Below are 10,879 nucleotides of genomic sequence, written 5' to 3' on the forward strand. Positions count from 1 at the left end.
CTCCATTGTGGAGTGACCTGCATGAGAGGTGTAGCATAAGTGGGAGATAGTAATGATGGCAATGAAGAGGGGAAAATTAGCAATGACTTGATCCCCACTTGATTCTTGGCTCTTTCTACAATTAGCCATGACTTGACTTGCCCACAACTATTCCATTTTTAATTCAAAAATCAACGGACACTTAGGGAGATCATTTTTATATATCAAAAATAGCAACGATACAAACGAGAGCCCTCTTTTAGTTATTGATTTATGTGATGTACTATTATGTCTTACCAAACAAACCAATTATAGAGTCTATTTTTGATTAGCATACTTTGGTTTTCAAAAGCTGTCGCATGAAAGCACTCAATAGGAAAAGAGGTTATATTTTTCTTTGTCTAAACCAAAGAATACCGTGATAGTTAGATTATTTTGTATTTACTAAAAATATTATATAAAAATAGGTTCATTATTAATTTTTCAGGTACTAGTATTTTGGGCCATATGTTGGTGCTCGGTATGCTGGAGCCTTGTATGCTGGTGCTGGGTAAGATGGTTTGTATGCTGGCTTGTAATCATATTTTGGTTCGCCAGAATACTGAACATCAGCAACATACCCCGTATAATCATCAGCAGTGTAGGTTACAGTCTGGACGCGGCCATCTGGAAGAAGAGTCTGGTAGCTACCTTTGACGTATCCATTGCCATCAGAGGTTTCCTGGTGGTTGTAGTCATTGTAGGTGTAGTCATCTTTTACTGCCCAAGCAAAATCGTAGGGCATTGGGGCGTGCTGTAAGAATAGAATGGTTAGACAGGAAGCCTTTTTCGAAGAAAAAACTAAGAAAAAAGCCGCAACAAGAAGGCTCTTTTAGGAAAAAAAGGAAAATTTTTAGGACAGTTAGAGAAAATAGAAAAAAATGGAAAGAAAAAGGGGGAAATATGGAAAATATCTGTTTCCTTTTATTATTTAAAATTATTAGGTATCTCAGGATAAACATGCGGTTAGTCTAAATGACGTTACACAAGATAATTAAGGAAATATAGTCGCAAAGATAATTTTGCCAAGTGGAGGTGGTGCCGTAACCAGTTCTTACGAATACTTTACTATCAGCATTGAATTAAACAGATGTTCTCTTTCTTTTTTTTATCATTAATTAATTAAATCTTAGCTCATAAACACGGCTGCAATTTTTTTTTTAAAGGTGATCTTTAAGAAGTCTCTAATCTGTATTGCACTTTCTATTTCTGTCTTCAATTTTGAAATACCTAGAAAGTTTTCATAACTCCATAGAAATAAGACAATTGTACCAGAGATAATAGTTTTGGGACATTTTTAAAAGTCTAAATACTTTGGGGAGCAAAAGCCAGACCCCATCCCTTTTCACTCCCTCTTTTATAATTTTTTTGTGCTCGTTCTTACATTATTCGACCTGATCCGATAAATAGTTCTGATGGATATTGACCTTTTTTCTCATATAAAATAAACTTGAGAGAAAAATCCCATATATAACAAAGTAATAATTACTTCAATACAAAAATAAGCTAAAAAATAAGCCTTAAAATTGACTTATGATTGAAATTTTCAATCTGGACGCTTTGGGCGTTAAAAGCCAAGATCACCCCCCCCTTTTTTTTCATATTTTCGTGTCCGTTCTTTTTATAGTTTATGGTTAAATAAAGTCTTTTTTGGGGGGGTAGTGAAATTTGGCCTTCCCATTGTCAAAGAGTAAGTGCGAAGGAAAAAACCCTAAAATGAAAATACAATAATGAGCTGAATACAATAATAAGCTCAAGAATAAATGTCACATAATAAACTCATTAAAGAATAAGATATGACTAGAACTTTCTAATTTGGTCACAGTGAGAGCAGGGAGCCAGGCTCAATCCCCCACCTCCCTAATTAAGAGCTATTTCTATATATAATTCCTCCTGATTAGATAAAAAGTTTTTAGAGGCTTTGGCCTTTCTTCTAATCAAAGAATAAGCTCAATAAACTGATTATAGTTAAGATTGTACTTTCATTAAAAGAAACCAATCATACTTGAGCTTCAAATTATAGTTTCCAATTTATTTTTCATTTTCAAAGCTTCTGAAACAAATGAAATGAGTCTGAGGTAAATCTTTGCGGTTATAAATTAAAGTTCTTGCTTCGGATTCCAGGTCGAGACCCTTTGAGTGGGGTTTTGAGAGTTTGGGGAGTTGTTTGCTGGTTTCAACACCCAAAAGATTTAAAGATATTCAAAACCAAGGATCCTGATTTGTGGCCTTGCTGCTCAGAAAACTCAATAAGATAATCCAGATCACATCATAGCGTCTCCATGTATTGAGAGGGCCATCACTTCTTAAAGCCTGTTATTCCTGGGAAACAGAAGTTAATATCGTATATAGAATTAAAAAGGTAAATGAAAACACATTTAGCATGCTATCAATCTGACTTTAAACACTGTTGGGTCTAAGAATTATCAGACTCGTACCCTGATTTTAGATCAAAGGGTGTACCGTACCGGGTAATGGATGGAATGCTTTACTTGAAATCTTATGTCTTTGAGGGCTGGGGTTCAAATCTCTGTTCGGCCAATCGTTGTGATCTGAACAGGGGTTAATGGCGTGGCTCTGCGATCTCAGTTATAATCAATCCATCTTGAAATGGCTACTTTGTGAAAGATAGGGAGGGTAAATAGGAAGAATTTGTAAAAACACTGGTTGACTGTACCCCCAGCCCACAATTGCACTTTGTGGAAGGGCAATTAAATGAAACACAGCATTGTGGGTTTGGACTATAAAGTATCGCGCAGTTCTTTTACCTTTACGATCCCTTATATGTTGGAATGCTCGAATTTAGCGATAGTCGTGCCCATATTCTGGATGAAATTGTTAAAGATTGATCATAGGCTGTGATTGTAAAATCTAAAAAACAATACTTACATCACTTTTGTATGATGGCTTATAATCGGGTTTGTAGCCAGAATAGGATGGTTTGGGATATTGAGGGGCAGCACAAACAGCAGAAATGAAAGCAATCAGAATAAATCCCTGGAATAAAATTACCCATGTAAAGATTGACAATATAGTAATCGTGTAATAGAGAACATTAACGATTAATTGTGGGAAGAATAATAGCATTGGTTGGAATTACGTTTTAAAAGAAACATTGGAATAGGATTTTGTTGACAGAAGTTATTGTTATTATTATGACAATATTAATATCATAATAGTATTATGATGATAATAGTATTATGATAGTGAATATTATTGCAATAGCATTTATATATCTAATACTGATGTTACTTTTATCAACACAATTTTTATCAATTATATAGTTACTTAGAAATGTATATATAGGATATATTTTCATTCAGCACATATACCTGAGTGAAGGGAAGATCCAATTATACAATTAATAATATTTTTACAATACCGAAAAAGAACCAATTTAAGTAGAAATGAAGGAGATATTAAAGCCTAAAATGGATATCCTAAAATGGATATCCTAAAATGGATATCCTAAAATGGATAAAAGAAATATATCCTGTTTGCGTAGAGGATACCACGCCATTCGTCACAAAGCAATTAGACTACTGATATCATCAAAAGCATTTCAGAAATGCAACAGAAATTATCCTAGGCTATTGCAAGTATTTTGTTTGTCAATTGAGTTTCAAATATTTGATTTGAAAAATTTTAAGTTTAAGATAATAAACTAAACAAGGCCTTTTATTCCTTCAGCATTGTGATTAACAAAAAATTTAAGTTATTTTTTATGAGATTACTCTTCCATTTGGCCTTCAATACTGAAACTAATTAAAAATTGACAAACTTTAGCTTACAGACTGAGTGGTTTAGGGGTTCGCAACCTCCTTCTCATACAGAGAAACTTCTTGCTTGTTTGCGTAATGTTATTCTTTGCTTCAATTTCTAAAAAAATCTTCATTAAAATTAAATCTTCTTTGGTTTTTAATATTACATTCAGGTTTATTTCTTAGGACCCTGTTCTCTAAACTTGCATTTAATATCTCATCAACAATGCTATAAAGGTGAAAGGGATTATTTAATAATTTATATATATAAAAGAAAATAGGTTATTTAGCTGATGTCCTATCTCTAGCCCCCAGTACCTGCTGTTTAAGGTTGAACTCAAGTCTTTTATCACAACGTTTTCTGCTTTATAACTGCTTTTACCTGGTTAATATACCGTCTCAAAATAAGTGGGAAGCTAGCATCCCCGCCTCCCCCAACATAACCATTGGACGCTTAGTCCCACCATACTCCTATTAATAAAGATGTTACATTTTTAACCATATGTTAACCTAAAAAAACCTGTAGGAAGTTTTGTGTTTGGACTAAAACACTCAAAACTATACAATACTCTATAAACATTGTTACTATCACACTAATGTCTATGATAGCCATTTGATTTGAATCGACTCAAATATTTTTTAGTGGCAACCACCCCACCGGGTGGCAGGATAGTCTCTGAAAACGACAGAGAGTGAGGAGGATTGTCCCCTCGTCAATACCTCGCTCTTTATGCTAAAGTTTTTTTTTGGTATTTTTTAAAATAGCTATTTATTCTAATTAAGTATCCTTTGTGATTCAATAGTTATTCTTAAAGAATTGGGGAAAAGTTTGAAATTTTAGCGTAAGAGTGAGGTATTGACGATGGAGCGACCAACCTCATATTCTTAATAATTGCTGTTGGTTTGAAGTTTTAATGTTGCTCCTTTCTTTCAGGGGAAAACACTTGTGTTTTTTTTATTTAATCAAACAGTTCGTGGGAACGAACTGTAGTAAGGAGCGATCCGGCTCAATAGTAACCAAAACTCTAAAAAATTGAATTTTGATATCAATAGCTACATCAAAAGAATCGCATTTTAATGCTGATTTTAAATATATAAGTTTCATCAAGTTTAGTCTTACCCATCAAAAGTTACGAACCTGAGAAAATTTGCCTTATTTAGGAAAACAGGGGGAAACGCCCCCTAAAAGTCCACCGAAAATGACACCATCAGATTCAGCGTATCAGAGAACCCTACTGTAGAAGTTTCAAGCTCCTATCTACAAACATGTGGAATTTTGAATTTTTTGCCAGAAGACAAATCACGGGTGCGTGTTTATTTGTTTGTTTTTTTTTTTTTTTTTTTTTTTTTTTTTTTTTTTTTTTTTTCCCAGGGGTCATCGTATCGACCAAGTGGTCCTAGAATGTCGCAAGAGGGCTCATTCTAACGGAAATGAAAAGTTCTAGTGCCCTTTTTAAGTGACCAAAAAAATTGGAGGGCACCTAGGCCCCCTCCCACGCTCATTTTTTCTCCAAAGTCAACAGATCAAAATTTTGAGATAGCCATTTTGTTCCGCATAGTCAAAATCCATAATAACTATGTCTTTGGGAATGACTTACTCCCCCAAAGTCCCTGGGGGTGGGGCTGCAACTTACAAATTCGACCAGTGTTTACATATAATAATGGTTATTGGGAAGTGTACAGTCGGTTTCAGGGGATTTTTTTTTGGTTTCGGGGGTGGGGCTGAGGGGAGGGGGCTATGTGGGAGGATCTTTCCATGGAGAAATGTGTCATGGGGGAACAGAAATTCAATGAAAAGGGCGCAGGATTTTCTAAAATTACTATAAAAAAACAATGAAAAAATAAACATGGAAATTTTTTTTTTCAATTGAAAGTAAAGAGTAGCAATGAAACTTAAAACGAACAGAGATTATTACGCATGTGAGGGGTTCTAAAAATACTTTAGCATAAAGAGCGAGGTATTTAGGAGGAGATAAATACCTCGCTCTTTATGCTATAGTATTTTTAGTAATTTCAACTATTCATTCTACGGCCTTTCTGATTCAGGGGTCATTCTTAAAGAATTGGGACAAAACTTGCGATTTAGTGTAAAGAACGAGGTATTAACGAGGGTACAAACCCTCTCATATACATAATAAAAATTAAAGAATATAAAAGTTTGTTACGTAAGATAATTCTTAAGTTACGTATATTTTTTACTAATAGAAAAATTCGTTAAAAATAAAAATTTATAGTTGCCTTTTTATGTAACCGAAAAATTGCATGGCAACTAGGCCTCCTTTCCCATCCCTTATTTCTCAAAATCGTCTGATCAAAACTAAGAGAAAGCCATTTAGCCAAAAAAGGAATTAATATGCAAATTTCATTTTAATAATTTATGTGTGGAGAGCCAAAATCAAACATGCATTAATTCAAAAATGTTCAGAAATTACATAAAAAAAAACTAGTTTTTTTAACTGAAAGTAAGGAGCGACATTAAAACTTAAAACGAACAGAAATTACTCCGTATATGAAATGGGTTGTCCCCTCCGCAATCCCTCGCTCTTTACGCTAAAGTTTGACTCTTTGCCACAATTCTGCTTTTTAATACAATTAAAAGCTTTAGCGTAAAGAGCGAGGGATTGCGGAGGGGACAACCCATTTCATATACGGAGTAATTTCTGTTCGTTTTAAGTTTTAATGTCGCTCCTTACTTTCAGTTAAAAAAACTAGTTTTTTTTTTTATGTAATATCAATATAGGAAGGAGCTGTTTCTTCTGCAATTTCAAATTACAATTTATAAGTTGCTTAGCTCTTTTTAAGTCAGCTATTATGTTTATTTCCTATTAGCCACTAAACGTTAAACACATTTAGTATTTTTAGGGAAAGGTAGGGGCGGCTGTTATATACATGACCGTTGCCTTTGCCTCAGCTGTACAGCTCATCATTTGTACTATGTGGCTTAAACAGCTAAGGATGTAGTTCCTTTTCTTAATCTACGGGTATATCACCGAAAAAAAATTAACAGCTTTGGTAAGAAGTTTTACTATATTGAAAACACAATTGACATTAAAGTACAAACGACAACAACTAAGTACGTACAAAGGGTATCAGTATTCCCTTGTCAAAGGCAAAAGTTGTGCGAAGCAAAAATAAGCGAAATTGGACTTGCGAGAGATTTTCCCCAACTTAGTTACACATCTGTGGCCACAAAGCCTTCTTTTTCAATGAATTAATATTCAACTCTAAGATATGGCGCGCAAAAATGCCTTTGTGGCTTTATTAGTAGTGCTTGAACAGAACTATTGTAACTAGGATTCATCTGGGATGGCTCCATTTGCACACACCCCTTTTATGGTTAAGTTTAAAATTGCAAAAATACTAAAGATATCCGGGAAGTATTTACAGAGGTGGCTATTGCTTTCATATTAAAAAGCAAAAAGTTCCATAGTTATACTACAAAAGAAAAATAAGCTAAAATTTACTAGCCTTTAAAAAGTACAGGCTCAAAAGTTTTAGTAAAAAGGGGCAGGGCAAACTTAGCTATTAGGAGAACTACACAAATGAGCTGTATTTCTACTGCCACAAAGGCTTTCATTTTAAAACAAACTATGTTAATCTGTAAAAAAAATTATATAAAACTTTTTAAAATAATTATTATTCAAGTGCGTTTGTTAGAGTAAAAAAAATCATTATAATTTATTGATAGGCTGGCGAAAAATTATTATAACTAGGAGCTTTTGCCTCTATCCTTTTTAAGCGCAATTTAAATAATATTTTTCTAAAATGAAACCAGTCATATCAGATGTTTGGTCACCATTTAACTGCAAATGTACCAAAAGCACCTTTTTTATAGCAAAAATACTCGCAAGATATAATTTTCGAAAAAATAAATTCCTGTGGAAAGGAAACTAACTTGATGAAATGAATGTGCAACCACCTAAAAAAGACACCCAAAAAAGCGAAAATGCAATCACAGGTAAAGAGCTTTCACCTTGATATTTTCTTACTTTTGATTTTCTTTTGCTTATAAAATGTTTTTGTTCAAGATATAAAATATGAACTTATACGAAGAGGATTCATAGTGCAGACAACCATTTATGCACTCCACAAAAAAAAGGCTAGAATCAAAATAAGTGGCCAAATTTATATTTCAAAATTTGATAATGTAACTAAGAGCCAATTTAGTCTGTTTCGCCTACCTTCATCCTATTTTAGTATAACTATAGCTATTAGCTGATATTTGGCTATCTTACCTTCATGTTTCCTAATTTTTCTTCTTTTAAAAGTGTTACTGATTAGACTTGAAGTTTAGAACTAATACAATCATCAGCGATAGAGAAGCTTTTTATACGCTTTGTCGACCAGAGACCAACGCCCAATAATTAGAGGTATAAGGACAAAAAAGAGTAAAATATGATTTTTAAATTTGGATATCTTGTAAGCTTGGACAGATCATTCAAGCAATGCTTCCTCTTTTCTTACTCAAAAAGGTGGAAAGAGTACAATAAAACAATAAAAGGTGGAAAGAGTACATATCTCTCTGGAGTAATCAAATAACGACAAAGACCACACTCCCTTTCCATCACAAACACCAAAAACAAGAAGAACAATAGGGATTTTCTTAAAATAGTGGGAAACAAATTAGAATGAATATTTCGGCCCTATATCCAAGGGCCGTCCTGAGCAATACAAATAAGAAAAAACAACTTACGAGAGGATAAAATCAATAAAACTAAAATGAAAAGTTTTTCAAAACAGTCCCAGCATCCTTACCTCAGCGAAGTTCAACCAGGACTGAAAAATAGATTGTTATGAAACGAGCCAATTCAATGAAATGAAAGAAAATGATTTAAAAACAGGTTTTTAATGCCAGCCTAGCTTTTTTCGCTTCTGATCTTATAGGTCTATTTGTGACAGGTTCTGTGTTAATATTAAACAAAAAAAACAATTTTTTTCAACTAAAAGTAAGGAGCGAAATTGAAACTTAAAACGCACAGTAATTACTTCGTTATGAAAGGGGCTTTCCCTCCTCAACGCCTCGCTCTTTACGCTATAGTTTGACTCTTTCTCTCAACTCTTCTTTTTAAAAAAGTAAAAAACTTTAGCGTAAAGAGCAGGGTGTTGATGAGGAAGCAGCCCCTTTCATGAAGTAATTTCTGTGCGTTTTAAGTTTTAATGTCGCTCCTTACTTTCAGCTGAAAAAACTTGTTTTTTTTATTTAATTTATGAACGTTTTTGAATAAATGCATGTTTTGATTTTGGCTCTCCGCAGAGGAATAATTTAAATGAAATTTGTATATTTTTTTTTTTTTTTTTTTTGCTAAATGGCTTTCTCAAAATTTGATCGAATTATTTTGAGAAAAAAAGAGTGGGGGAGGAAGCCTAGTTGCCCTTCAATTTTTTGGTTAATTAAAAAGGCAACTAGAATTTTTAATTTTATACGAATCTTTTTATATATTAGATAATTTATAATTATAAATTTTATAACTTATAAATTAGCTTACGTAAAGAACTTTTTATTCTCATGTTTTTATTACATATTTGAGAGGGTTCACCCCCTCGTCAGTACCTCTCTCTTTACACTAAATCTTAAATTTTGTCCCAATTCATTATGAATGACTCCTGAATCACAAAAGCCGTAGAATAAATAGTTGAAATTACTAAAAATACTTCAGCGTAAAGAGCGAGGTATTAGGAGGAGGTGAGTCCCTCACATGCTTAATAATTTTGGTTCGTTTTAAGTTTTAATGCTTCTCCTTACTTCCAGCTGAAAAAAACCTTTTCATATTTATTTTTTCATTGTTTTTTTTAATAATACTAGTAAATCCTGCGCTCCCTTCATGGAAATTTTCTTCCCCCATGACAAATTCCTCGATGGAAAGTTCCCCCAGCATATCCCCCTCTTCTCTATCCCTCCCCCCAACCAAAAAATCCTCCTGAAATCGCCTGTACACTTGAGCCCATTAACCATTACTGTATGTAAGCACTGGTCAAAGTTTGTAACTTGTAGCCCCTCCCATGGGGACTATGGGGGAGTAAGTCGTCCCCAAAGACATAGTTATAAGGTTTTTCGACTACGCTGAATAAAATGGTTATCTCAGAATTTTTATCCGTTGACTTTGGGAAAACAATTAGCGTGGGAGGGGGCCTAGGTGCCCTCCAATTATTTGGTCACTTAAAAAGGGCACTAGAACTTTTCATTTCGGCCCTATGTCCAAGGGCCGTCCTCAGCAATACAAATAAGAAAAAACAACTTACGAGAGGATAAAATCAATAAAACTAAAATGAACAGTTTTTCAAAACAGTCCTAGCATCCTTACTTCAGCGAACATAGGTTCAAAAGAGAAACTCAGGTTCAAAACAGAACCTGTCACAAATAGACCTATAAGATCCAGCAGCGAAAAAAGCTAGGCTGGCATTAAAAACTTTTTTTTAAACTGTTTCATAACCATTTTATTTTTCAGTCCTGGTTAAACTTCGCTGACGTAAGGATCCTAGGACTGTTTTGAAAAACTGTTCATTTTAATTTTATCGATTTTATCCTCTCGTAAGTTGTTTTTTCTTATTTGTATTGCTGAGGACGGCCCTTGGACATAGGGCCGAAATATTCATTCTAATTTGTTTCCCACTGTCTTAAAAAATTCCCTTTTGTTCATCTTGTTTTTGGTGTTTGTAACGGAGTAAGCTATGCGCATGTCTTGTTTCAAAAATAATAGAAAGATACAGGCAACAAAACTATATTTATTACCGCCTAATAGGTCAGTCAAATTGCAAAATAACAATAATTAGAGAGACAAGGCAGAAGTGATTAATATTGGAAATCATGCTAATACTGTAAAAATATGAAATATTTTTTACGACATTTTTATTGGAAAGAAGTCGATCTGCAAGAGAAATGTATTTTCATGCAAGATCTGCAATAGAATTAAGAAAGATATGTAAAATATGCAAGTTTGCAGATCTTGCAAAAAAAAAACTTCAAGAGAAAGTGAATTGCATTATATCCAGGGGAATGATCAAACAAAATATTTTTTTGTGGCTCTCTAGTACTACTTAAAGCCAGATAAGCAGAAATCAAAGTTTCCTCCTAAAAAATTTCATTGAATTATTAATTCAGA

General features: G+C 33.6%; 1 protein-coding gene across 1 annotated transcript; it reads right to left on the reverse strand.

Annotated features, from left to right (window-relative positions):
* Window positions 1–401: 401 nt before the first annotated feature.
* On the reverse strand, window positions 402–8,096 carry LOC136040401 (cuticle protein 7-like). The gene is made up of 3 exons (XM_065724677.1): window positions 8,015–8,096; window positions 2,908–3,015; window positions 402–772 (listed from the first exon to the last, which is right to left on the reverse strand). Exons 1-3 carry the CDS (start codon window positions 8,018–8,020, stop codon window positions 470–472), a joined length of 417 nt encoding a protein of 138 aa, XP_065580749.1. The 5' UTR covers window positions 8,021–8,096; the 3' UTR covers window positions 402–469.
* Window positions 8,097–10,879: the final 2,783 nt, after the last annotated feature.

Source organism: Artemia franciscana, chromosome 20 (assembly GCF_032884065.1).
Source record: "Artemia franciscana chromosome 20, ASM3288406v1, whole genome shotgun sequence".
NCBI lineage: Eukaryota > Metazoa > Arthropoda > Branchiopoda > Anostraca > Artemiidae > Artemia > Artemia franciscana.

Bases quoted from the DNA above. Each gene is read 5' to 3' on its own strand.
- LOC136040401 (XM_065724677.1), bottom strand. The intron at 773-2,907 runs GTAAGTATTGTT...CTATTCTTACAG, and splicing joins AGCCATCATACAAAAGTGAT to CACGCCCCAATGCCCTACGA.